At 46.0% G+C, this 27,156-nt stretch overlaps 4 protein-coding genes across 9 annotated transcripts; 2 read left to right on the top strand and 2 right to left on the bottom strand.

Annotated features, from left to right (window-relative positions):
* Positions 1–1,856: 1,856 nt before the first annotated feature.
* Positions 1,857–6,523, top strand: LOC129602345 (uncharacterized). 5 transcript variants are annotated; one of them, XM_055501596.1, is made up of 5 exons: positions 1,857–2,134; positions 3,989–4,108; positions 4,416–4,451; positions 4,527–4,703; positions 5,944–6,523. In XM_055501596.1, the coding sequence occupies exons 2-5, from the start codon at positions 4,042–4,044 to the stop codon at positions 6,345–6,347; spliced, it is 684 nt and encodes a 227-aa protein (XP_055357571.1). In that variant the 5' UTR covers positions 1,857–2,134; positions 3,989–4,041; the 3' UTR covers positions 6,348–6,523. The 5 variants fall into 5 exon arrangements, with proteins under 5 accessions (XP_055357571.1, XP_055357586.1, XP_055357497.1 ...); XM_055501611.1 differs by lacking the exon at positions 1,857–2,134 and adding an exon at positions 2,149–2,619; XM_055501522.1 differs by lacking the exon at positions 1,857–2,134 and adding an exon at positions 2,636–3,217.
* Positions 6,524–6,980: 457 nt separating this feature from the next.
* LOC129602243 (uncharacterized) lies at positions 6,981–9,502 on the top strand. Its single transcript, XM_055501274.1, has 4 exons — positions 6,981–7,392; positions 8,075–8,116; positions 8,198–8,383; positions 8,782–9,502. The coding sequence occupies exons 1-4, from the start codon at positions 7,320–7,322 to the stop codon at positions 9,168–9,170; spliced, it is 690 nt and encodes a 229-aa protein (XP_055357249.1). The 5' UTR covers positions 6,981–7,319; the 3' UTR covers positions 9,171–9,502.
* Positions 9,503–9,579: 77 nt separating this feature from the next.
* On the bottom strand, positions 9,580–11,774 carry LOC129602570 (uncharacterized). The gene is made up of 3 exons (XM_055501624.1): positions 11,281–11,774; positions 10,567–10,752; positions 9,580–9,993 (listed from the first exon to the last, which is right to left on the bottom strand). Exons 1-3 carry the CDS (start codon positions 11,345–11,347, stop codon positions 9,635–9,637), a joined length of 612 nt encoding a protein of 203 aa, XP_055357599.1. The 5' UTR covers positions 11,348–11,774; the 3' UTR covers positions 9,580–9,634.
* A 212-nt stretch (positions 11,775–11,986) lies between these two features.
* Positions 11,987–23,627, bottom strand: LOC129585797 (octopamine receptor-like). 2 transcript variants are annotated; one of them, XM_055478696.1, is made up of 9 exons: positions 23,045–23,627; positions 22,794–22,916; positions 19,332–19,480; positions 14,569–14,906; positions 14,045–14,412; positions 12,891–13,188; positions 12,719–12,831; positions 12,341–12,423; positions 11,987–12,271 (listed from the first exon to the last, which is right to left on the bottom strand). In XM_055478696.1, the coding sequence occupies exons 1-9, from the start codon at positions 23,189–23,191 to the stop codon at positions 12,175–12,177; spliced, it is 1,716 nt and encodes a 571-aa protein (XP_055334671.1). In that variant the 5' UTR covers positions 23,192–23,627; the 3' UTR covers positions 11,987–12,174. The 2 variants fall into 2 exon arrangements, with proteins under 2 accessions (XP_055334671.1, XP_055334743.1); XM_055478768.1 differs by lacking the exons at positions 22,794–22,916; positions 23,045–23,627 and adding an exon at positions 19,602–20,029.
* Positions 23,628–27,156: the final 3,529 nt, after the last annotated feature.

Here is a 27,156-nt window from a genome sequence, read left to right as displayed (position 1 = left end):
CCTGGTGTACGCGAAGCACGTTATCCCCTTTGAATGTGCTTCATGTAGATGAAGCCACCGAGCGCCGGGATGTCCGCAGTGACGCCACGGATACATCCCGCAAATTGTCAAGCATCAGCGCGACGCTATCCGACCATCGGATGAAGGACAGTGGTCGTGTCGGTTTGAGTGCTGCCGCTTTCACCTGCCACTAACAGGAACAGTTGCCGATTCATCGCGACAAGATTTCCTGAGACGTCTAGTCCGTGAACGATTCATAAAAGAACAGACCAACAGATGCCGTGCTGAAGGTGTTCATTTGTTGCCTGCAGCAGGTACAGGTTGGGTGGCCACAGGGAGACGAGGATTGACGTTTCCCGACATTGTAATCCTCGTCTACACAGCGGACACCCAAGACGTTGGGTTGAACATCGGGATCCAGGAAGACGAATGCGGCTTTGATAACTTTTGTCACCGATAATGGAAGCGCATATTCCGGAACGTAATTTCCGGTACGTATTTTGTGGTCGGATTAATCTTATATTTTATTTCGCGGGTACACTTGTGATCCTCGTTCCGGACCGACTTGTGTTACTATGCTATCCTGGCAACAATGTGCGTTCGACGGTTCGACGTTCACAGAGTCCTGCAATTCACGTCACGTCTCGCATTCCGCTGTTATGCAACAGCCCACGAGTCGAGTTAAATCCATTTTTCCACGCCGTATTCCTGCAGAGTTACTGGTGTCCCGTGGATTCAGGTATGTCATTTTTTCTCTCAACATTAATCAGATAAATTGTTCAGGAAAACCTGAAGCCATTTCTTTAGTCATTTCATCGGCTTATGAAAATTGCTGTGTAGTTACTTGTATCGGCAATCTTTGCTGCGTTCTCTACAATCCGATGGCGAGTTGAAATAATTCAGCTTAAAGAATTGTGCTGCGGAATTCACCACGAAATGGTTGGTTTAATGATCTTGGATCATAAGGCGACCCATGGCGTTGTGAACAAAAATTGCGCACCCCTTACTGTTGCAGCACGTTTTCCCAAGTTTAAAACGACGTCCAAAATTTTACAAACTCATTTTAAAAATTTAAGAAAATTTTGCAACGGAAATCGGTGTGAGAACGACCTTCATGACGGTGTGTATTTCCGTGCAAAACTTGAAGGTGATCGATTCGATCTGTAATGAGACTCTTGGTACACCTGAACGCATTTAAAAATTTGGGATTTTGGTACCTTGATAACTCCGCAACTGGATACTCTGCGCGCCAAAACAAATTTCACGCCTGTGTATACAAACCGTTTGGCTACATAACGTTCAATGTTAACAAGCAATCCGGAAAAGTGTTTGGAAGTGCACGAAAGCGGGAATTCCCGCGGATTAATTCAGTGCCACAGATACGTACCCGGTTGCTTTCGCTATTGCTAAGGATCATTCGACTGATCATTTACGTGATGAATAAAAATACAGCCTTGCAGACACCTCATGTTCAGTCGCTAATACATCAGGCAACCTTTAAACATCTTCTTCCTCCATTTTATTTAGGTTGGCGTAACTCAACCGGCGAAAGTTCCGATGTTGTGCCCATATACCATTTGTTGATAATTATATGATGTACTAGTATACAAAACATTTATGCCTTCCGAATGCACTAAAACAACGTGCAGCAAGACGTTGTTGAGCAGCGGAAAAGTACCAGATTCAAGCATATTGACGTGCGGCTAAGTATGGAGCATAATCTGTCAGCACGTTCGCTGGCACAAGGAATTTTCCAGCGCCGTTTTCGTTGCATTGATCGCTTGTTAATTCCCGCCTCGAACACAGCGTCCCGCGAATCCAACTGCACACCGTCACACACTCACGGGATCATGGATCGTCGCTGAACGCATCGATACGGTGCTTAACTTTCTGCGGACATACTCGCAATCTTTACCGTCGTTTTCCGACGGAATTTTGCATTCCCCGCTGTTTTCCATTTTGCAGGGGTACCGTACGTTCGTGCCGCTCACTATTTTATTCGTAGACATGTCTATGACGTACGGTAGACATATTTCTAAATCGTGAGCGCCCAGAGTAACCTGAATTGCCGATGCCGATGGGATTAATTTTTACGGTTATATAAATTATATTCAACAAATGACAGAGCGCGCCTGTAAGTCTTTGACAGGGTAATTGAGCTTGTTTGGCTTGATGTCATCCCGCTGCATTGATGAGATTCCGCTGTTATTCTCTCGTAATAGTAGTAAGTAAATACTATTCCTGGCGGACAAATGCGGAATTCGGACAGGATCCGCTTATTATAATGGGCAGTAGCATGTGGACGGCATGTTGGGTCGCTGCCAAGGGATTCCCGACGCCCGTCAAGCTATGAAGCTGTGGGGTAACTGCGCGTCGCCCCGCCTGGGTGAACTGGTGGACAAGAAGAAACCGGTTGACGTTATTCTTAGGGAGGGGAATCCAGACATCATCTCGTCGAAAGTGTCGACGGAATCCGGTCTGGATTCCCTTGCCAGGAATCAGCTTAAGGGATTTGGCCCGGTACACAGCAACAAATTCGTGTACATACACGGGAACTTTCGCTGTCGCGCACTCCCAAACACGTTTCTGCATTGCTTTATGGAATTTTGTAGCCAAAAGGTTTGTATACATAGGCGTGAAATCCGTTTTTGCTCGGAACATCCGGTTCGGGAGTTATGACTGTTAGAAAATTCCAAGAAGTTTAAATGCATTCAGGTGTACCAAAAGTCTCATTATGGGCCGATCCCTTTCAAATTTTGTAGGTAAATGCGCATAACCATGAAGATCGTTCTTACACCAATCCACTGTTCTAGCATGCCTTTCAAATTTTAAAATGAATTTCAAAAATTTTAAAACCCGTTTTAAAATTCGAAAAAAAATTATTGTGGAAGTTTGGATCGGTGTGAGAACGATTTTCATGGTTATGTGCATTTACGTGCAAAATTTGAAAGGAATCGGCCCATAATGAGACTTTTGGTACACCTGAATGCATTTAAACCTATGACATTTTGCTACCTGAACAACTCCGCAACCTGATGCTGCGCGCGCATACGAACTTTGCGCCTGTATACCAATCTTTTGGCTACACAACGTTAAAAAGTAATCCAACAACGTGCGTGGAAGTGAGCGGAAGCGATGAATTCAGTGCTGCAGATATGTACCGGATCACTTCCCGGGAATCGCGCTGTCGAAGTACTTTATCAATGATGTCTTGCTGGTACGTGTCGGGTGTCTATGGTCGGCTACCAGTCCTTTCATAATCGTACTATAGTAAGCACTGGTCAGTACTAATAGATACTATAAATACTACATAAAAGATACATAAAAAATACCCGTACAGGCACATACACGTACACAAATAAATACTGTAATCATTGGTTCTAAAAAAATACGTAAACGATACACGTGCGTAAAAACATAAAAATACTCATAAAAACATGAACAAGAAATACATAAAAAATAATAAATAGTAGTGCATAAAACATACACGTACATACACGTACATGTACACATATAAATACAGTAAGTATTGGTTATTAAAAATACGTAAAAAAAATACACGTATATCTATATAAAAAATAAAAACACACATAAAAGATAATAAGTAAATAATAGTACATAAAAAATACATGTACATACAAGTACACATACACAAATTCTTAGCTTGTTATCACACTACGCTGCGTTGCTCTGTTGTTGTCAAGCGACGCAACGTACAATCGACCGGTTCTCAATTAAAGTATAAGTTATATTGACCAAGTGTAAGTACTGCGTACTGTACCAACGTACATTAATTATATTGACGGCTTAATCAAACGTCGCGCTATGCAGCGGTAATTATTATTATACGAAGGGCAGCAAATTTTGACGGTCAGATATCCACAGACTATATAAATTATCATAAAAATGCATCTGTGCATTCAGGATTAAGTCTTATGGAGAGATTTACAAACAAAACAACGCTAATCTAGGCAATTTCTGGCCGCAGCTACGACGAACGCGGAGACGGATTAGTATGCTTCCCGGACTGCACATACGGAGATGGCGTTCCGTGTGCCAGCTGGGGTGTACACCGCGGCCGTGACCTTTCTCGGCTGCTTGGACGCCAGTAGGTACTTGTAAAATTATTTATTTCTGCAATTATTTAGTCCAAAGGTATTTTATTAAAATCTTAAAAAATATTTTATTTTATTAAAATTTCCATTTAAACAATAATAATAAATAAACAAGTACGTAAAAATAGTTTCTTACTAAACGTCATTGCTGGCAAGGCTTATATAAATTCGTAATCGATTAATTATGTTTATTTATATGTTATTATGTTTATTTATATTATTTGATGTTATTATGTTTATTTATATTATTTATATTAATTGCTGTTATTATGTTTATTTATATTATCCACTGTTTTATAGTAATAGTTCCGCAAGCCACCACCAAAACCACCACCAGTACGTCGATCACTGCCGCGATATTAGTTTTGTGAGTGCGAATAATCCGGCTATTGGCTGGCTGCGTATATATAGCTCTAGGTCCGACCACCCCGTGCTACCGCTGCACCTACACACCCTCGGGGCCACCGACCAACCCTGCCTGCGCGGAGAATCTGTGGCAGGATAAGGAGTTCACCTTCCTGGATGTTCCCAAGCCGGGCATGGTCGACTGTCCGGTTAGCCGTTGTTCGGTGTCGCTGAACTACAGTAGTAAGTCACCCACGTCAGTGTCGACCAGTTTCTTGTACATCCAGGATTTTATTTCATTTTTTATTCTTTATTTCTTTTACATTCGGTTTCTATTCGTTTATATACATTCGATGCATATATGTGCCTGTACACTGCTTGATAAACGCCAGATTTTTCTATGCACCATAAAAGCCGATGCGCTGCCGCACCGAGCGGTCGCAACTGTTTCCAGATGCTGGAAGTCTCCAAATTTTCCGTCATTAAACATTTTTAAAATCCTTATATATTATAATTTTTTTTATTGAAATTAACGTCTTTTTTTGGGACGTAAAATTAAAATGCATTGGAATGGGAATTTTCACAATCAGTCACGATGTTATTCGCATTCCGCTGCCTTTGAGCACTGTCACATGCGTCAGTTGCGCCGGAAATCCCTGGGTTATCTTCCTTTGAAATGTTTGGGTTAGAAATTTTCGTGAAACAGAAACTTAGTTCTATTTCGGGATTTCCGTGGGAATCTCGCTTACTATGAATTACACAGGGAAAACAGAAAATAGTGCGAATTTTAAATAGGTGACCACTCTTACACTCCCTTTCATTCTGTGCACAACCTTTTTGCACTGCCTTTCATTCCGTATACAAGCTTTAAATTTTTTTAATTTTTTCACAGCAGAGTTACTGTATTTCTGGAATAAAAAAAATGCGCAATCTCGACCGTTTTTTTTTATTTTGAAAAGCAACGTCTTTCACCCTGATCTCCGCAAGACCTGCTCCGTAACGCTTGTTTATTCAATCTTCGCTTGCTACGTGAGCTATTTGCCGACGCTGTCATACACCAGGACGTCTTCGTCGGAACGGTCCCATGATGCTGCAAAAAAGTAGTAAGTAATATTTTTTTTGTAGTTTTGCTTTTCTGTAGTAATATAGATTACAAGTATTTAAGTATAATATATATAAATATATATAAATATATAGTATTTAAGTATAATATATATAAATATATATAAAAGTTTGGTAGTGCACCGAGTGAATGGTAGTGCGCAAAAAGGTTGTGCACGGAATGAGAGGTAGTGCAAAAGGTTGTGTACGGAGTGAAAGGGTGTGAAAGGGTGTGTACGGAGTGGTCACCTTTTAAATATTCTTTTCAGGTCGACCATGACCTTTACGTGTTACCTACGTGTCCCTGTAGCGATGAGGCAACGCATCTCTATGGTAATGACCTTTATTGAATATCGTCACACAAACACTGTTGCGGTTGCAGAGACCTACGCGCCGGCCGACGCCTCGCCTACCTCCAAAGTGTCTTTCACGCTGGGCTGTCTGGAGTCGGGCGTGGCGGTGAGCCAGTGCGCCGGCTTCACCTATACCGCCGCCGGTAGCAGCAGCTGCTTCTCCTGCAGCGCGCCCGCCTGCAACCTGCAGTTCCTCACCCGGTTCTTCCGCTGGTTCGCCGAGACCGCCGCCACCAGCGACCAGGCCGGGCGCGGCCCCACGAAACTCCCGGACTTCTACGCCACGACCACGCGGCGTCCCTATCCCGACGACGGCGGCGCGGATGACGAGGAAACAACGCCGCCGGCAGCGGATCGGGCGGTGGCGCTGGTATCGCCGGTGCCGTTAATCAGTGTTGTATTGCTTATGCGGCGGGCGTTGGAGACCTGTTAAAGGTCACGATACACGATATAGTTTTTATTTTTTACTCTGATTGCGTTCTTAAAGCATAATTTATTTTCTTATTTCTATAATTAATTTTGTTTATGTGCGCACCATATGCTGGAAAAGGTCAACATGGAAAAACTGTTCCGCCACTCGAATGTACACTGAATGATCCGAAATTCTAATACCGTTCTAATAATACGGCAACCGGCGGAATATCCAGTATCGGTTAAGCCACGCAGAATTATTTTATACATAACTATTTATTTTCTGTTTTTATTCTTCTTTTACACAGGCAGTTTATTTGTTCCAGCCAGGTTGAAAATCCCATGCTAAATTTTCATTCTAGCCGGATAGGGTTACAGGTCTTCCTGCTCTGAATCCAGCCAAAATAAATTAAAATTAATAATTTAAAATTTAATTACTAATTCGTTAAAATAAAATATGTAGTTAATTTAGTCTGCATAACCTAATTTAACTCCAAGTATAGTGCTATAAATTACGAGTATTACTCACCTTAAGAAAAAATAATTTAATTCATCGCTGAAGTACATTATGGGAAAACCATCAGAGTCATGGCCGTAGCAACGATGTTTGACGTCAGTAATAACAGTGTATAGAGATGACGCTGAATAAGGATGACTGTCTGCTGGAATCAGCGCCTCCTCAATAAACACTGGAACAATCCTCATCAGGCGGATTAGTTCTAAAAAATGGCACTATACGTTTGATTATCAGGGGTATCTACAGTCTGTACTGATATCGGATTATAATCTGTGATATGTTTTTCATATTTCTATATATATTTTTATTGGATTATAACCTTTGATTCAGCGATCTATGGGAGTCGCTGGGGGGGAAGCCTCGCAACCTGTGCGTTATACGGTCAGCCGCTGTTTGGCCGTTTCCACAACGGATTGCCGTAAGGGGACAGCGGATGCGACGAGGGACGCTGTGAAGCAGTAGTATGCGTCCGCGGCGATGGCGTTCCGCGTGCTGGCTGGATTATATCTTTACACCGTCGCCGTGACCTTTCTCGGATGTCTGCACGCTGGTGGGTACAGCAAGTACTTAAATTTATCTAGCTTGTCAGTTATGGAAAATTTTTAAAAATTTTAAAAATTAATTTAAAATTTGAAAAAAATGGTCGAAAGCTGGTTCGGTACCAAAACGTTCTTCATAGTAATGTGTGTTTTCGTGCAAACTCTGAAGAGCATCGGTTCATAACGAGACTTTTGGTGCACCTCCGCGCGTTTAAACTTTTGGAATTTTATTTTATTAATAACTCCCGAACCGGATGTTGCGCGTGCAAACGGATTTCACGCCTACGTATACAAATCCTTTGGCCACAAAATGTACTAAAGCAATGCAGAAAAGTGTTTAGGAGTGCGCGACAGCGAAAGTTCCCGAGTATGTACCCGAATTTGGTACAATGTATCGGGCCAAATTCCTTAAAAAAATTAGAACTGATATCCAATTTACAAGAATTTAGTTAACAAGCTTTATGAAAGAAATCTGGACGCTTCCGGTGCTTGACGCAATTGCCACCGCCCGGTGTGGCCACGTCATGCGAATTTCATCGTGATAGTTTTTAAAAATTCTCAGTCTTGTCTTTTTTGATTTTCGTAAAAAAATTACCTTCTCTGCAGTTTGCACTAATTTTTTTTTAATAAAAAAAAGTTACTTTCTCTGCACTGATTTTATTAAAACAAGAATAAATTGGATTGTATTTACAGAGATCGTTCCGACTCGTACACGCCGGCCCACCACCACCACCAGTACGTCGCTCTTGCTCCAGTTTCTCAGCCGAACATTTTTGGAATAGAACGGTTAATTGTTTGACGGCCGGTGCGTTGCAGCTCTCGGTCCCACCGATCAGTGCTATAACTGCGCCTACAAACCTCGACGACAGTTTCCGCAGCGTGAGCAGCCGCTGTGCAATGAGGATCTGTGGAAGTTTGCCCATTTTCAGATTATGGACGTGCCACTGCCGGAGATGACCACCTGTGCGGCGGGGCGCTGCAGTCTGTCGCTGAGCTACGCCAGTAAGTGGCCCGGTACATGGTGTCAAAAATGGGATACATACACTAAAACTTTCGCTTTCGCGCGCTTTGAATCACTTTTTTGTAATACTTTACGTCTAAAGCTAAATGATTTGTACACATTATTCTGAAAATCGTTTGCGCGCACAACATCCGGTTGCCGAGATATGCCAAACTAAAATGGGCGAAAAGTTTAAATGCATTGTTTTGTACCAAAAGTTTGATTATTATCCGATCTTTTTGGAACTTTGCTGTAAAAGACCTATGACCTTAAAGTCTAAAGTGAACCAGTTTCCGGTCAAATGATTTGTGTACACTGTACACTGCCGTGAAAACCGTCCGACTTGCTTAAAAATGTCTGACGCAATTAAAAAACTGACCCGGTTGTTGCGTGGCTGTAGAGATTTTCGGCGACCCGACCGATCCGCCCACCTCCAAGGTGGCCTTCGCGCTGGGCTGTCTGAGTCCGAGCACTCCGCTGAATTTGTGCCTGGCGTACTCCTACGCCAACGGCAGTGATGGCCGCGTCGAAGGCGGTAGCGACAGCTGCTTCCACTGCGGCGGCACCGGCTGCAACATCAAGTTTTTGACCAAGTACTTCCGCTGGTTCGCCGACACCGCCGCTGCCGCCGAGAAGACCGGCCGGCCGCCCACCAAACTCCCGGACTTCTACGCGACGACCACGCCGTTTCCGTATGACTACGACGAGGAAACGACGGCGGCCGCGGAGAGGGTGCTGGCGTTACCTTTACCGTTAATCATTCTTGCATTGCTGGTTGTTTTGTGGTAGTTTCGAGACAAAACACGAAAGGTCACATTATACAATATTACGTATATATTATTTTTTTGCTCGGATTTTATTTAGAAATACGTATCATTATTTCTTATTTTTATTTATTTTCATGTATGCATCAGCTTTTGTAGAAAAGGTCAACGTGGAATGTGCAAATTTTGCTGCAGTACAGGGTTGAGGACGGTGACCTTTATTCACTTCCGTAGTTTGTTTGTAACCGTGTGTTTTGCTTCGATCTTTAACCCATACGATTATTTGTTCGGTTTTTGATTATTGATACCTGTAGTGATTATTTCTCCGTTTTTTGTTCGTTTATTTTTTGCAATTTCTTCCTGTTATTTCTGATGCCGAACAAGACCGAGCAACTCACTATGCACATGTTAAAGCTGTAGTCTACGCTATGATATAGAAAAGGTCATCGGTAAGGTCACAATTTATTATACAAACGATCAGCGTAAAGGTCACAATTTTGTTGTACGAAAGGTTAGCGTAGAACATACGAGAAACAACAGAAAAACACGGCTGCCGGCGGCCGTTCGCTGCAGCGCGGAATTTAACACCCCATCGGCGCGGGCGAAATCCGTGGCTTTGCTGAGGAAGACGGCCAGGTTCTCCTCAAACCGCCGGGTCTGGCAGGGATAGCCGAATATCTTGTTGGCGTAGTAGTCGCGATCGTCGCACTTGAAACACAGCATACTCTGGCCTTGCTGCAGGTTCAGCGCGGCCGACGCGTTCAACCGCGTGATGAAACTCCCCATGCACTGCCCTTCCGGGAAGCAGTCCATGCGGTAGCCGTAGTCGGGGTACTTGTCGGGATTAACTGGAAGTACACGCTCGTTGGCGGGGTATACAAGACCGCTGATTTATCGTAAAATGGAAGAAATTATCAATCCAATTTATTTATCATAATCATTCGGCGAAGAATTAAATTTATGGCCCAGACTCCAACTCTGACTCTTACTCTGATTCTGACCACTCAAACTCTGACTCTGACTACTCCAAGTCTGACTCTGACTCTGAAGGTTTCTTAATAGGTTTCTTAGGTATCTTTGGTTTCTTAGGTTTCTTAGGTTTCCTAGGTTTCTTAGGTTTCTTAGGTTTCTTAGGTTTCCTAGGTTTCTTAGGTTATTCTTAGGTTAATCAGTCAGAGTCAGAGTTTGGACAGTCAGAGTCAGACTTTGAGTAGTCAGAGTCAGAGTTTGAGCGGTCAGACTCTGAGTCAGAGCCAGAGCTTGGGCGCGGGCCTAAATAGATTACTGCCATAATTGTAGTATAGTGGCTACTATATTGCGCTTAATACGTTCTACCTGTACCTTTACGCAGGAAATTCATAACCGTGTTTGTACACACTACACAGTACAACCGTTGTGTAGAAAGAAATGCGCGTACTTGCCGTAGTAAATGAACTCGGTGATGCAGACGAAGCCGGCCGCCTCGCAGGACCGTTGGAAGCGGAAGCCGATGTTCTCGGGGGTCGGTGTCGCCGGGCACAGGCCGCGGTTGGCGGTGAGGGCGGTGAAGTTGTGCGTGCACTGCTGGCACTTTAACGGCCCCGATGCGTTGTAGCGCTGACACCATCCTGCACAATAAGCCCGATTCTTATTAATAATGCACGATTTGGATTTACTCTGCCTTTTATATCCGTCTGCTTTCACACGATGCGTTTAGAATTTTAAATGGTTTTTGTGTCATTTATTCGAAATTCGTTTAATACAAATAGAAGTAGTGCAGAGAAAGCCGGTTGTTAACGTGGAATTTTTAAACCGCTCTGGATAAAATCGGAATTAGGCTGCCCGCACCGGGCGGTTGCAACTGCGTCAAGCGACGGAAGCGTCAGCGAATTTCCTTCCTTTGAAATGACCAGATTAGACGTGTTCGTGAAACATAAATTAATTGTGTCCGACAGGAACTGGATTTCCACGGGAATACAAGTTACTCTAAGGAAATCGCTTATGCGCGTCAGAAACTGCGATAACCGAAGCGACTTCCTGCGCCCGGCAGTCAAAATACCGCGAGTATCAAAGGTCACCGATTTTCGGTATAATACGCTGCAAAGTTTCGTAAGAACTACGACAGGATTAAATTAGTTTCAGCATAGTTAACCTACCGGGAAGCGTGTGGGATAAAATGCTGACGATGAAGACATATATGTGAACCGGCAGCATATTCCCCATAAAACTGCCAGGCGCAGCCGAACAGTCAACGTCCCGGAAAGAAATGAAGCGGGAACACGGTCAGCTGGCGGCGTCATGTAGTGCGCTGTCCGGTCAACGGTTATTTAGCTTTTCCACAGGAAAATGTCCGACATCGCGTTGCAGCGACGGGCAAAGACTAAGTCACTGTATACAGTAAATACGGAAAATACTGATTTTTACGCACTTTCCCATTCAGCCGACTATGTATTCGGACCTGTCCAGTGTCATCGGCACGAAAATCAATAAAACCTTAATCCATTCAGTTATACCAGTGCCGGTAGCTATGATAGTTTTAAAGGTCACTTGTGGAAAATTAAACGGCGAATTGACACAACCATCTCATTTTGAAAAGACGTAATTTCAAATATTGTTTTTAAAATATTCGGTTTGTGGATTGCTAATAGTGTGTTCGACGTAGCAGAAAATAAATTAAGCGTTTATTTACAGTTTTTAATCTGCGCAGCGCTGTGTGCTAAAGCCTTGTAATGCTGTATTTATGTACAACGGCACGTTGTCATGGCGACGACAACAAACGGCGCAATTAGTGCGCTGCCTGTTCGATCAGCGCAAAGTATAATTCTGCTTGAGTAATTTCGTACTCGTATTGAAAATACCGAATTTAATACCGAATGCAGTCGCTGCGGCATGACAATCACAAAGTCCAGTAAAACAGCCAAAGAAAGGTCACCATCATCGAAATACATCTACAGCCGATACGCGCCAACATTGTGCCGGAAAGCTACAAAACCAGAAATAAACATGTATGCCACGGGGTTTCATTGGGGAGCCGCGTGCGGTACATGTGCTCATTTGCGCGCCGCCGGGAACATCCGTCGGAAGATGCGCTTGAACGCTTTGCGAAAGTCCAGATTGAAGATGGTGTAGATGATCGGATTCAGTGAACTGCGGGAATGTTAGCCAACGGATAGAAATTATGAAATTTGTATAAACGCGGTTTGCTGCGCGACTGACCTGTTGAGAAATCCCAACCATAGAAAAAAATTGGCGGTCCGCGCGTCCATCGGGCACGTATCACAAAACGGAGCAACCACATACTGCAATTTATTACAGATCATAGTACAATTGTTTTACCCACTAAAATATCCAACAAATAATATCCAATAAAATATCCAATAAATAAATATCTAATGAAATGTAATGCAGTGTTAGTTTACTGTTTTAACCGAAAGTTAGTGCGTATAAGATTAAAAGATATTATTAATTAAAGATTAATATAGCAAATAAAATGTAAATTAAAAACAAGCAGTTGCTTAAAAGATTTATTTCTCTTTAGCGATATTTGTAAACTTAAAACTCCATGCTGTTCACAGTGACCTTTATGTTGCTTACCCATACAAAGAAGGGAAGCCAGCAAATGACGAAGACCAGCACGACAATCAGCAGGGTCCGCGCGGCGCGCCGCTCCTTGGTCAGGGAAATCTTCTGTCTCTGTGCTAAGCTATCTGCAAACAGCGACACCACTGACCATTTCCGCCTAACAACCAGCTAACACAGCGCTTACGTTTGACATCATCGGTAGCGGCGTTGGACTGCGTGGACGGAACGTGCTTCTTCACCGCCGCTTGAGCATTCTTCCCCACGACGACGGTGGCGCCGCCGTGGGCGTGCGCCTTATCGGCGTTCTTGGCGATGGATTTGGGACGGATGTGCTTTGGTACAAAGAGCCGCGCCGCCGACTTCCCGGGATGCGGTGGACCGCGGCTGGCCGCGCCGTTGACGAAGCCGGGCAGCTCGTCGGTCATCGGGGTTGTCGGTGTCAGGCTGTCTTCGGAGACGTCGCCCTGCGGGTTCTTCTCGCCCTGCAACGCAGTCCGTTAATAAAATTTCTTAGATTTCGGAGGCTGGTTAGTCGTTTGAATTGCTGTGCGCAGTTTCCGTTGATATCGAAAGTACAACAAGCTGTAAACTATAATGATTACAACCGCCCTTCTCAAAAATTCAGCATCTGATGTTTTTCTACAAACCTTTTTGTAAACCATGGAGTGGCTTTAAAGGAATTCGTTAAGGGGTGGCAAAAGATTCTGGAGCGTACAGTGCTCGGTAGCAAGCTTAAACAAAAGTGTCTCCCATAGACTTATATGTTAAAAGCTACCATCCGAAGAATGTGGTTGCCTAGAGCGCGGATCACGTTGGGTCAGATGTTATTGATTCAAAAGACGGGAGAAAAGGTCCACTAGAAAACCACAATATTCTTTGATAGTTCTCACGCATCCAAAATTTTTAAAAAATTATTGACTGGACATGAATTTTTCCTATTAAGCAGTGCGAGTTTTGGGGCAAATTTGAAAGTAAAAATTCCGCTTCCGTTCCCTGCGTATTAACTTCTGCCGCAGAAATACGTATGACTAAAACAGTTTCTCTAGAACACGAACTATCATAAAAAAATAAGAAAACGATTATGTGGTTCAACGGTAGCAAATGGGAATATTTTGTTACTGCCCACACTTGGTGCGATCGACCTGTACATATACATTATTTATTATACATATCTATTATATGTATGTATGCAGAAACCAGACATACGTTTTATATTGCACACCATATACCATACGAAAGCATATATTTTATATAATAATTTTATATATCGTCATATTTTATATATACTAGTAACAATGTTTAGGTAATAAAGGCGCTGGCTTTATTCATTGGGCTTACCTTGAGCAAGGGAACCCGTTGCCGGCTGGCCTCGTGGCAGTTGGAGGCCGTCCGGGACCGCGGCGAGGGCGCCGTCAGGTCGACGATGGGCGACAGGGTGGAGAAGTCGTCGTCCATCACCTGAAAGCTGGAGGTGGTGAGCGAGGTCTCCTTCAGCAGTTTGTCCTGTGTGCGCTGGCAGGCGCTGCAGCGGCTCTGCATGGGGAACACCAGCAGTCGGCGGTGCAGGCGACGGTGTTCGGCGGTCAGGTGCCGGCGTAGCTGCCGCGGCGTCAGATGGTAGTCCATCAGATTCCCGCTGGCGCTTAACACCAGCGTGTTGGACGCTACGTCGGATTTATCCGGCGAATCCATGGACGCCATGTCGTCTGTAATACCAACAAGATTAAACTCTTAACGAGCGAGAGAGTTTCATTCCGGTACTACTATAAAAAATTACTATGAGAATTCCCGTAGGTTTCTTGTCCTCCGCTTGGTAATATACTCAACTAGTAAATTTACTATGTGACAGCGGCGCCACCTACTTTGCGGCGTGGTGACCGGCTTCATTTTGGCGGCGGCTGGCGCGTGGTTTCCCGCCGCCCGTTTCCGCAGCCGGCGGCGCGCCGACAGGAAGATGGTGAAATACACAGTGACGAGAATGACCAGGGGGATGTAGAAACTGCCCATGGAGCTGTAGATGATATACCCCCGTTCGCTGTTATACCCGCAGATGTTCGGATCCTCCGGCATGTCGTTCCAGCCGACCAGCGGCGGAATGCTGATCAGCGCGCTGATAATCCAAGCCGCCGCGATCATCCCCAGCACCAGCGTCAGGTTGCGGGTCTGTGCGTACTTGATGGGGCAGTGGATGGCGAAGAAACTGCAACAGGTGACCTTTACCAACGTGAACCACAACACAACACACCGGATATTTAAGAAACGACAAGTGCATTGTTTATCGCTAAATTTAGACATTAGCTACTCGATGCACTCAAACACCGACACACCGAAAACCAACACCGCGCAGCAACGCGAGGAGGCGTCCATTAGAATGCGTAATTGCCGCGATACTCGATCGGGAATGCCACGCGGCTGCCAAGTATGCTATTAGCGCCGCTTCGGGCTCAAGTAGCCGCTAATGGGCAGATATCGGCGCACTGCCAATAGTATTGTATTTAAACGCCCGAGTATCAGGCTCAACAGCTTAATGGACACCGCGCGCAAGAGGGACTGCCGCGATCGCGTCAAGTGCGTGAGCCATCTTCGCGTCGGTTTTCTCCTCGCTATACGCCGTTAACTCTGCCGAACAACAAACACGGCAGTTCCGTTCGTTTACTGCTACACCGGAAAGACAAACATGTTGTCGTCACACGCAAAGGTCACGCACACTGCCCTTTTCGTGGCGGAACTGAATGGACGTATTGCGTAAGCGCGGGATTTCAGGTACACCGCCATACACACCGATTGAATCACTCTGTGCGATGGATCATTCGGTCGATGGAGAACGCATGCCGGGCCGGTCAGCGTAATCCGCGGGGTTAAATCGCGCGTGCGTAATGCCGGGCGATGGAGCGGCGCAGATAGGCTCATCACTGGCCATGTTACACGGTACACGCGGTCTTTGTTAGACCGGCCATGCGTGAGCGTGCCGTCGTCCCCGGCATGTATCAATTTGCTGCATGCAGCCAGCTGGAAGAACCCGCACATGCATGACAGCACGCGTCCGGCCGCACACCGCCCCGCCGCGGCGGCCACCTGTGCTACACTCTTTTGCAAACCGTTAGCTCGATTTTAATTTTAAAATTACTCTGATTTGAGCTGCTTCCACGGGCGGTAACCTGTGCTACACTCTTTTATGAACCGTTGGCTCGATTTTAATTTTAAAACTGATTAAGAAGGGAGCAGCGTGCACGAGCGGGAGCAACAAGCGCTATGTTACGTCACGGCTGTATTATAAAGCTCAATCTTTAATCCACTAAAATCGGACGATTTAACGTCAAACACCGGGCGCACGCACCCGGCCGAGAATTAATTAGGAATGGAGAGAAAAAAGCGCCCGTAAACGCCTGGCATGCGTGCTTCAATCAGCTGTCCTTGGCGCGTCCCGTAAATTCCCGGGATGGAGTTGTTGTGCGTGGAGGCGAATGAATAGCGGATTCATTAAATATGCAGGCGCCGAGTGTGATGGAGTGCCGGGCCGGGGCCAATCAATACTGAGCGCCCCGGCTATCATGGCGCCATTCAGCTGGCTTATCAACAAATCAGCCCTCAATCCCGGCCAGCGCGCCGAGCCCGGGACAAATTGCGCGCAGCAGCCATAGAACAAAGGTGAGCGATTGTTGCGCACTTGATCCGCGGAGTGATTGCGCTCAGCTCGGGATTATTGTATGGAAAAAAAGGACTGCATTCTGTGTATGTGTGTGTAAATTACGGGGATCGATGGAGTGAAGAGGCAGCAGACAGATCAGAAATGATCAATCGATGGGCAAATGAAATTTGGCCATCTTGTAGGTCGTTGGATGAGTGTTTACCCCGGCTGTGGAAAAACGGTATACGCTATGTACAAGACACAGCGTAATACATACACTGTGCACACGTCCCCGGGGAGCGTGTAGTGCCCGGGCTCCAAAAAAAGATGAAATGATTGCCAGCGCGTGCGCAGATCCCGCGGGACACCGGATAAACGGCCTTGATCGCCGGGCGCGGGTAAACAGCTTTACCATTGTGGCTCCATGTATATTTCCTTTTTCTGTCTTGGATTATGGCATTGTGGTCGGGGCGCCCCGGGGGCCTGTTTCGCTGGGCGGCCGGGGAGTTTAATGTATTTATTAAACACTCCCCAGACTGTACTGTCCGCCTGCTGTAAAGGCCTGCTCTCGTCGCTGCAATGACCCACATTTCGCTATTCATCCGCTGTCCCATCGATCAGCTCCACTCTGATTGCATCGCTCGTCCCCGGGTCCATCAGCTTTTCCGCACAAGGCCAGTGGAAGAAAGGGATGATGAGAAATTTCCCATTATCGATGCTGGCGAGAGGCTTTATTCAGGGCTATTCAGTATTCAGCGCTGACAGGCTGCGTATGGCAGAGCGCGAGACGCTGTATAGTGTAATGAATAAGGACGCAAGATGCGCCACGTGATGTTGACGTCACGGGCAGTCAATTATAGCTGCTGCAGACAAAGAAGGGTGAAACAGACTTCCACCTGTGCTGCTCTATGCACACACGGCAGGTCAACGGTCAAGCGCAGATATCCGCATATCCGGGTACAGCGTACATACAAGCAGCGTACAGGAGCTGCACAGCTCGTACAAGCACACAAGCGAATGGTCAAGCGCATATCCGGGTAGACGTACGACTGCCGTGCTAATCGTACAAGCCGATGAGTCACTGGTCAAGCGCAGAGCTGCTTTAAAATATCCGGATAGACGTACAACGGCTACTGCAGAAATGTCCACTTGATCTGCGCTCATAGCTGATTATTGCACTCGTACAAGTACAAGTCAACCGAAATTTATACGAGTATTATTAATTATCCGAATTTATATTCTACAGTAGCGTATAACCGAAATATCCGTACACGTACACCTGCGCATTCAATCAGCTGACTGCCTGCGCCGCATGTTCGCATTCACACCGCGGAAGCAAACAAACCGCCTCGTGGAAACCGTGCTCCCGCCGTGCTATGACAGACAGTCGTTTGTATGAAAAATGGCGGGCGCAGCATCCACAAACACACACGGTGGGCCGGATGAAATTGGCCGCTTCCTGGATGTAATGCGGTTTTGATGGCCGCTGACAGCCTACCAAACCCACCGCACACAGCAGGGCCACCGTGCTCAACTGACAGAGCATTTATTCACGCAGCAGGCCCGCGCGGGCGGGCGGCTGGACGTGTCCCTCTTATTCCCCTCAACTGTCAGCGCCAATTAATCACGGCACCGCGCTCATCCATCAGCCTCGTCACGCCACCTGCGGAACTCGGCGCAATGGAAAATTAACGCCGCGCGGCCGATAATTAGCCCGAACGCCGGTTGCCGTCTCGTGCTGCGCGTTTCTGGCATTAACCGCTGTGTGCGTCAGAGTGCATTTTTAAGCAGGGCGGAAGTGCATATTTTTAGCATACCGGGTTGTGGCGTATTTAGACGAAGGTCAGCTAATGAGCGCGGTTCGGGTGTCAAGTTGTGTGCGGCGGCTCCATCAGCGGCCGGGGCCGCGGCCGGTAATTACGGTTGTGTCCGCACCGCGCAACACGCCGTCTTTCAGCGCTCGTACAGGGGGAATTAAGCGTGCGCTGGTCTACGCGGGGCATTTATTTGCCGATTGCGCGCTGTTCCCGCGGAAGAGACGCAGACCGGGGCGATAAAGACGCGGGCCCAGCAGTTTAATTGAGCGCGCACGACGCGCAGTCAGTGTATTTACTGGCCTGCGTGTACTGTGTGTAATATCCCTGCACACACTGGCAAAAAGGCCCATCAATATCCCGGCTCGTCAGTTGAGAAATTGTAATTGACTTTACGCTCTCATAAATCTGGACCCTCTCTCATTCGCTCTGCCTGGCAGCCAGCCAAGCCAATTACAGCCAGCGTGTTTCCTCTATAAACAAATTTGCGCGGGACCCGGCATTACAGTAACATGGTGGCCCGTTCCCGCCCCAACTAAACGCCAGGAATGACGCTGGTCACCTGGGTTTGTTGCCTCTTTTAAATAAGACAGACACTGCTTTATCCCGCGATGCCGTATTTAGGTAAATAACACAAGACGCTATGCAGATGTGCGGTCTCTATTTCCAGCGGAATATGGAAGCAGGAAGTGCGTTGAGTGGCGTTAAGTACGGCGCAGGACTTCCTGTGCCCTGGCTGGGAGATAATGCACATGGCTAATGGAGACGGCAGCCAGTGGGCCATAATGACATTAGCGGGAGTTCGCTCATCCGCGGCCGCAACGGCCCGGCCTAACGATCTGTGCAGATGCTGCGGCCGCGGCCACGCTTAATGACGCCGAAACAAACCCCGTAATTCTTCGCCCGATCGATCGCCATTAAGCCCAGCGGACCGCGGCCGCGATCCGACGTCATCCTCACCGCGCGCGGCCGCGAAGCCACGTGTGCGGCCGTGGCATCATTAATTAGCGCCCGGCCAACAAGCGCCCCGGCTGATTGCTATTTATGGCCCGGCGTAAAAATAGTCGAAAATTCGCCGGTTCGATCGATGCATCAATACTTTACGCACACACACACACGATCAACAAGAAACACGGAGCGCTTGTTTACGCGGCAATCGATGGATAGATTAAACGGGACTTACCGGTCCAGTGCGATGGCCACCAGATGCAGGATGGACGCCGTGCACAGCAGGACATCGCAGGTCACGTGGAACAGGCAGAACTCCCGTCCGAAGATCCACCGCCCGATCAGCGTCGTCGTAATGGAGAACGGCATCACCAGCACGGCCACCTGCGGTCAGACGCACAGTGCAAAGTGTTTCTTTTGGGTTGTTCACATTAACATTGGTTAAACTCAAAATTACACAGTTCTCATCATTTCCACACATAACACACTTCATCCAGTTTCTTACCGATACAAAACGTTTCCTGAACACAAGCAGCGTTACCTCGCATTAAAGCAACACTGATTCTCTGCTTCACACGCACTTATACTTGGAAATTCATTTCGCCGTGATGATAATCACCCGTAACGGCGCGGCGACCTGCGGTCACACGCACAGTTATACTTGGGAAAAGGCTTTCTCCGTGATTATAATCCCACGTAACCGCACGGCGACCGGCGGTCAGACCGACTCACACGCACCTATTATACTTGGGAAAATGTTCCCTCTCCAATGTATTTATTAATCATGTTTCAGGGGAATACGGCGCGCCTGCGCCGAACGGCACAGCGATCGATCGCTGCGCTGCCATTGAGCATAATCTGCAAATTTGATAGCCTGTTTTCCCGTACATACACTCAACACTATCAAAGCGTAATAAGCGCCGCGTTTTGCCTCTCCCCGTTCCTCATCCACAATGCATTAACCGACGGGAATAACAGACAGTCACAACATGAATAATAACAATCACAGTAATGATAATTGCATCATCATCATTCATACCGAGAAACAGACAACACAGAGCATAACTCTCTCCCTAATTGGCTGCACGCGCGGACACGTCGGTTTAATTGTATTCGGCTGTTATGCTGTGCGGCGGAAAGTGGGCGCTGTGCACAGATATAATTAATGATGGCGTAGATCGCGCGCGAGCCAGGACACATAATCTTCTGCCAGTGCACGGCACACCGATCGATAACTCATCAGCTTAGAAAAATATTGCATTTCTCATTTTCTTGCCAGTCGCCGCGGCATTGTGTGGGCCAACCGCCCGTGCTGTAGCCCGCACGCCATGTCAGTGGTATCGCTGACAGGAAGATGCATTTTCTTCACACCTGCCGGTAAAGGCATGCTAATGCCTCATTGCACCCCGCTTCTTACCTAACCGCGCCGCCCGCTTGCCTCGGCAATAACCTCCATAATCGGCGCAACAGCCGAACGTTGGAATGCCGATTCCCTGAACCGCCGGAAATAATCTTGCTGGTATTAATGTCATTTAATTATGCGGACGCTAATGGGCCACACGATACCGGCATTAGGAGAAGAAAAAATTCATTAAAATTATTCCCTGAATATGTCTATAAAAATCCACAGGCGCAGTAAAAGCGAGCTTGATTCTTAGTGCAATGTGGGAATAAAAACATCTGATTCCGAGTGTCTAATTAAAACAAACCATTGCGATAGCTGGTGATCGGTGTATAAAACAAAAATGCTAAAATATCAGTCAGTGAGTGGTTCAAATATTTAAATAATAAAATTATTAAATAATGTCAAACATATGCGCATAAATTGCCGGCATTGGATTAGAAACAGTAACGTTAGCTTGTACAAAACCAAGCATTTCCTTTGTAAATATTATTGTGGATTATTTGGCTTTTTCACAGGTTAAAGTTTCGTTCATTATCGGAATTAACCAGACTACAATTTTAAGAAAATTTGCTGTTCGGAAATTTGATAATAAAATTAGGAAAAAGTCCGCATAAATGATCAGCGCAGAGAAGTACCTGTTCGCGCAATATGCGTTAAGACACAGCATCTCCTTTTTTGATCCTATGTACATTATATTGTGTGTGAGCGCAAAAAAGATGTCCTGGTTATTCCTGGAAGAGTCAAGAGCCGGCAACAAAAGGCCGGCACAGGCACGTGTGTTAAATACTCGATCGACAACACAAACACTAACACGGTGTGTTAAGCGCCGGTCGATGGGGATTGATGGCAAGGTGAGAGCGGGCCCGCCGGCGCCTGTATCGGCTGCTTAATTACGCGGCTGATCCGCGTTTTTTTCTCTCCCTTTCCCAAGCTTTACACACTGGACAGCCCGCGGCGGCCAATCTGCTCGGGCTCGTTAGCGCCGGCCGCGGCCGTAAACACGCTGTGTCTTCGGGGCGCACCGGGGCGGAGCCAACCGCCCGAATCCGGGACGCACACCAACACATGTGTATATAGCGAAGATGCGCGGCTAATCTAATTGCCTGTAAAAGCGCGGACAATAGCCAGGGCTGGGAATTATTGATCAAGGACGGGATGCGCGCTGCCCGCTTTTCAGCTAATTATCATCCCACTCCGTCGGATGGACTCGGCTGCGGCACGATACGCGCTATTATTCGCGGCCAAATCAATATGATTGTGATTGTAGAAATTTGTATACGGCCCGCAACAAACACCGTGTATTCGCGTGAATGACGCGGATGTTGTTGGGTCTAAGAATATACCACCCCAACATCCGACCTGAATGATATAATATCATCTTTGCTCACATTTAAATATCTGTGCCAGCGATCAGCACACTAAGCTATATAGCGCTGCTATTGCGCAATATACGCGTTAAAACGCAGCATCTTTAAGATTGTACACTGCGCCGATCATTTGGCTATTTAGCAGGCTAGAGCGTTTTTATGCCGCAGCCAATATCAGCCGCGTTTAAGCTGCGTCTTGGCCCCGGAAATCCCTGATACCGTAATTAAGCCGGGGCAGCGCTAGCTAACGGGCCAGACGCATTAAATGTCTTGACAAGGGATGTGGGTATTATGAAGAAAAGCGGGCTAATAGCGCGCCCGGCTGCTCATTTGTTTATTGCTAATTTACACCGTACAGCGAGCGCGCGGTTAACGATCGATGCCCTCGTTGAGCGCGGCGCTTGAACCAACAGTCAGGAAGAGAAAAAGCAATAATCCCGGGGAAGATGAGTTACTTCCCATCATCCGCTTAAGCACACTGTGCACAGGTAATGGTCAGAACGTAATGTAATCATCAGCTAGGGACACTTGCCGGTGTCTCGGTTGCCGCTTTTTCCCTTAATGAAATGCGCAATCGGGGCACCCATATACTTGAGTATATATGGGGAAATAATTAAGCAGTTAATATTATTATCCGGCTTCCGCCGCCAATCCTTTAAATTCTTTCTATCAACCATAACATTCTTTAGGTCAGTTTTGCGTATGCCTTTATATTCTTGGTTAAGTGAGTTAACCTGTCCTGATTCTACCACCACAAAGTGCGTTTTGGCTTCTCGTGTACCGTAATAATAATAATGATAATAATAATAATAATAATAAATGGGCCGTCATAATAATAATAATAAATTGGAAATTTTTTCCCAAAATTTTGTACGTTTTGTGCGTTTAATTTTATGACAGCGTAAGAAATTAAAAGAGCGCTTACGAGAATATCCGCGATGGCCAGCGAGACGAGGAGGAAATTCTGGACAATATACAGTGCCGGGTGGGTGAAGATGGCCAGGACGACCATAATGTTCCCGATGGATGCCGTCAGCATGATGATCACCTACAGTAAACAGGAGGCGTGTTTACAGGCCGTGCGCCCGGGGCGGGCCGGGGTTAATGGGTTAACTGCGTGCAGCGCCAGCATAATAATAATAATAATAGTAATAATAATAATAATAATTAGTCTACCCAGATGATGGAGGCCAGGACGGCCTCGACGGGGCCCATGTACAGCTGCGTCTGGTTAGCATGGCTGGTGTTCAGCGCGACGGCGGCGGCGGTGCTGGTCAGCGGCAGTGCGGCGCCCGTGTCCGCCTCATTCATGGTCGGGTTCATTCATCACCCGGCCTGCCGCGATGATTAATGACCGGCCCGCGATAAATGAATATGATACATATATATAACCGTCCAATGCGCGAAAGGTCAAGTTACACGGTAAATGTCGACGGACATGTTGTGTGCTGCTGGCACAACAGGAAGCGTAATTAATGCAACGGGGAATAAACCGAACAGCGCGCGCAATGAATGGCGAGGCGTTCTGAGGATAAATGATGGCGACACCGGCGCAGCGCAATATGAGGATGGATGTTTTATCGTGGAGGGAAAGGAACGCAGTGGCGAAGAAAAGCCATTCGTCTCCTATTCAGCAGCGCCTGTACTGTTATTCCCAGCCAATGTTAACCAGCAATGTTGAGCAGTGTTTGTGTAAAAATAGCCAAAGCAATCTAATTGACAAGTCAAAAGTTTTGCTATCTATCCCTGCATCCTGCCTGGGCCGGGTGGCTGGAGTGAGACGGAAGCAGCGACCAGTCGTCGACAGATGAAGAATGTAAGTAACGCTATACTGCCGCGCCGTGTACAGTATAACCGGGGGGCGGGACCGCGGCGCGGGATTGGCCGCATGCGGTTTAATGATCTCGGCGCTTAGCGCGTGCGCGCCTAATCTGCGCCTGCCGATCACCGGCAGCGTACGCGCGCGCCTAATCCCCGCGCTGACAACTCACCACGCTGATGCGCCCCAATTCCCCCCGGAAAATGGCCGGATGATTGTTGCCTTGTCCGCGTTTATCGTTTTTTAAGTTTCTTAGATTTTTTCGATTATCTACGTTTTTTTGCGGAATTCCTTTTTTTCAGATTTAAAAAGGTTTCTTAAAAGCCTCAGTAAAAAATTTAATTTCAGTAAAAAATAAAAATTTATTTCTTTACCGTCGCTGCATTCGGGAAACGAAGCTTCAATCGGTTTCTCGTTAAATTTTTCTTGGATTTCTTAACAGCGATTGTAAATGAACGGAGCAAAATGGCAAAAGCTTGCTTGATTTTGATTTTCAGTACGAACGCCGACCCGTGAAAGCTTTGCCTATCGATCCTTTTGCCTTTTGTAGCTTTAAAACGAATTAATATATATTTACCATTTTTGTATTAGTTAGTCCTATTTGCTGTTATTTTTTCGGGGTGCAGCGCGTTAATCGGTCTGATTAACGCCACACACCCCGAAGAAGAAAAAACATCAACAGCATTCTTTCTCGCGGACATAATCAGCTCGTTAGCGCCGTTGTTGCTGTTATAATCTTATACCGGCAGCTGTCAGCTGCGCGGCGGGGCGTGACGCATGGGAACGGAGCGCGGGAGCGAGTAAAAACTATAAATGCCGGACAGATCAGCTTTCCGGTCGCGCTGTGCCGAACATGAGCGGATGTTTGTTTAGAAGACGGCCGGCATTTTGTACCGGGTTACACCGTGCTGCCGTGGCGCGGTGATCTATCGGCGGACGGGATCACTTAACAGGGAGGCCACTCTGTTGACAGCGTAGCCCGTCTAATTTACAAGACAAACACCCCGCTGCTCAACGCTCAACAGTCAACACACCCGCTTAAAACACTGGCTGTGTGTATATTTTGCAGTGGTCGCGGTGATTCTTCCCCCACGCGTGGAATGAAGAAGCGTGGGCGGTTGGCCCGGGTAGTTTTAAGGGGCGGGACCGCGCCTCGAGTGCCGGCGCGCGCTTCCGCTGTGACGTCAGTCGGGCGCACTTGACGATCGTAAAGGCAGGATAACCGGCAGTAAATAGACAAGCACTCCTGATTGCTCCCGACCATCAAAATGTCTCGCGACGTTTTATGTCCTGCAACGTTGCTTCCAGGAATTCGGGAATATTTTCTGGAAGAAAAATCACCAAGATTCCTGAAATTTTTGATTGAAATGTTTTACGTTTCTTAGATTTCTTAGGTTTCTTAGAACCGATCTGCATTGGTTTCATTAATTCTGGGATTTTTTCCTGGAGTAAACAATGTAGTGTCCCGTTTCCGGTAACTTCCAAGAAAAATTTTTCTGGTTTTTAAAGATTCTCAGAATTATTAAATTTACTCGGCCTCGTCTTCCCGAAAGTTGAATTACTTCCTGGACGATATTATGCAAATTCCAATTTTCCGCAAACTTGTGCTTCATTTTTTTAGATCACTTAGGATTTTTATAATCCCTCGCTCGTGCTTCATTTCATGATTTTTTTACATAATGTTTTGATTTTTTTCTGGAAAAAAGTGCCCCATTTTTGGTAACATTCCTGGTTAAATTTTTTCCGTTTTTTAGTTTTCTGATGTTTCTCAGGTTTTTCAAAACCGATTGTTTTACTGATTTTGGATTTTACCATGGAAGAAATAATGTAGGATTGATTATATAATATTATTCCGGAATTTTTTTCAGGGATGAAATAAAGCGGTGTCCCGCTTAATTCCGGTAACCCTTCCTGGATTTTTTTTGTTTCTTAGATTTCTCAAGCTTTTTAGAGCCTGTTTTATACTGATTTTGGTTTTTTTCTGGGTGAAATAATGTAGGAATAAATATTATTATTCTGAATTTTTTTCCGGGAAGAATTATTGTGGTGTTCCGCTTCCGGTAAAATTTTTTGGTGGCTCTTTTCGTTTCTTAGATTTCTTAGATTTCTTAGAACCGATCGACCGCAAGAATTCCGCCGGCAGCGGAAAGGTCACTTTTGCCGGCCACCCGCGAAGACAGGTGCGGCATGGCGTGACGGGCCGAGCAGCTGGCGGAGCCGTTGGCCGTCCGCAGCCAGGGATGATCCCGATCCCGGCCATCCCCTCCATCCCATCCAGGCTTCCTTCCTTCCTTCCTTCCTGCTTGTGCGCTTCCTTCCGGCGGCCCGGCATCCCCATCTTCCCGGCTGATCCCGGCTTAAAAAACACAACCGCCGCTGTCAGGCGCAGATTGCGCGGCACGCACCGCGTCGCCGACATGCAAATGATCCGCGGATCGGAAGCCGTGGCCGGGATGGGGATAATGTATGACTATCAGCGCCGTTTAATCTGCCCGTGTATACGCATGCGGCTGCGCAGTGCGCGGCTGTAGCCGGCTTAATTGTCATGCATGTGCTGCACAATCCGCGCTGCGCGCTGCTTAATTACTCCGTTCCATCCCTGTTTATGCACTGGTACGGATGCATTTCCGGTTGCAGGAGAAATCTGAAAATTCCTCACTGCGCAGAAACATTTTGCGCATTTATTACGCGTGGAATTAAGCCACAAATAACATGGTATTTATCAACTAGAATTTCTCAGAAAAAAAATATACGCAACTCTGGCTAAAAATATAAATATTATGCGACTAAACAAAATTTACGCAGATTAGCATTGGAACAAAACAAAATTATTATTTTGTATTGGCTTTATATTGACTTTTATTTTTCATATTCTTAATTAATAAATGAAAATATTAATATTCACATCAAGCGACATTATCGTTTTTTATTGGCTTCGTATCGATTTTAAACTGACTTTTTGCGTTGAGTTCATATTGATTTTTTATAACGGCTTTATTAATAACTATAATATTGCAATCATGGCAAAAAAAGTAAACAAAATATGGAAATAATTTTTAAAATACTAAGATATAGAAAACCATAAAATTACCAGACTGATTTTTAAAATAACGAAGTTAAAATGCTAAAATTAATTATGGTTAAATACTAAAATATACTGAGTAATAACTGCAGAAATTTCCTTCACAAACACGTAATTAATATTGTTAAGAAAACTATTATTTTAAAATGTAGAATATTTTTTAAGTTTTTATAAAAATATGTATGATTAATTTCGATTGAAATGCGCGTGTTTTTCAGCGAAGACACGGACGAGTGGCACTGCACGAGGTTTAATGGGTAAATCAATGAGAATTACGTAAGCGTTTGATGGGGGAGAGATTAAACGTTAGCGGATGGTTGTTTTAAGGAGACTGGAGTGGCTGCACTTGCCGGTCGCCGATCGAGGGACGCGCGCCACGCTTGACAG

The sequence above is a fragment of the Paramacrobiotus metropolitanus genome, unplaced genomic scaffold (genome assembly GCF_019649055.1).
Source record: "Paramacrobiotus metropolitanus isolate TYO unplaced genomic scaffold, Prichtersi_v1.0 Parri_scaffold0000001, whole genome shotgun sequence".
Classification (NCBI taxonomy): domain Eukaryota; kingdom Metazoa; phylum Tardigrada; class Eutardigrada; order Parachela; family Macrobiotidae; genus Paramacrobiotus; species Paramacrobiotus metropolitanus.
This window is presented reverse-complemented; position numbering and strand designations above follow the sequence as displayed.

Coding starts and splice junctions, on each gene's coding strand:
- LOC129602345 (XM_055501596.1), top strand. CDS start 4,042: ATGGCGTTCCGTGTGCCAGCTGGGGTGTACACCGCGGCCGTGACCTTT. Junction 4,109..4,415: donor TCTCGGCTGCTTGGACGCCA/GTAGGTACTTGT, acceptor ACTGTTTTATAG/TAATAGTTCCGCAAGCCACC. Junction 4,452..4,526: donor CACCACCAAAACCACCACCA/GTACGTCGATCA, acceptor GCGTATATATAG/CTCTAGGTCCGACCACCCCG.
- LOC129602243 (XM_055501274.1), top strand. CDS start 7,320: ATGGCGTTCCGCGTGCTGGCTGGATTATATCTTTACACCGTCGCCGTG. Junction 7,393..8,074: donor TCTCGGATGTCTGCACGCTG/GTGGGTACAGCA, acceptor TTGTATTTACAG/AGATCGTTCCGACTCGTACA. Junction 8,384..8,781: donor TCTGTCGCTGAGCTACGCCA/GTAAGTGGCCCG, acceptor GCGTGGCTGTAG/AGATTTTCGGCGACCCGACC.
- LOC129602570 (XM_055501624.1), bottom strand. CDS start 11,347: ATGGGGAATATGCTGCCGGTTCACATATATGTCTTCATCGTCAGCATT. Junction 10,753..11,280: donor TTTATCCCACACGCTTCCCG/GTAGGTTAACTA, acceptor CTTATTGTGCAG/GATGGTGTCAGCGCTACAAC. Junction 9,994..10,566: donor CACCGAGTTCATTTACTACG/GCAAGTACGCGC, acceptor GTGTACTTCCAG/TTAATCCCGACAAGTACCCC.
- LOC129585797 (XM_055478696.1), bottom strand. CDS start 23,191: ATGAACCCGACCATGAATGAGGCGGACACGGGCGCCGCACTGCCGCTG. Junction 14,413..14,568: donor GCCGGTCACCACGCCGCAAA/GTAGGTGGCGCC, acceptor TTGGTATTACAG/ACGACATGGCGTCCATGGAT. Junction 12,424..12,718: donor GGCTTCCCTTCTTTGTATGG/GTAAGCAACATA, acceptor AATAAATTGCAG/TATGTGGTTGCTCCGTTTTG.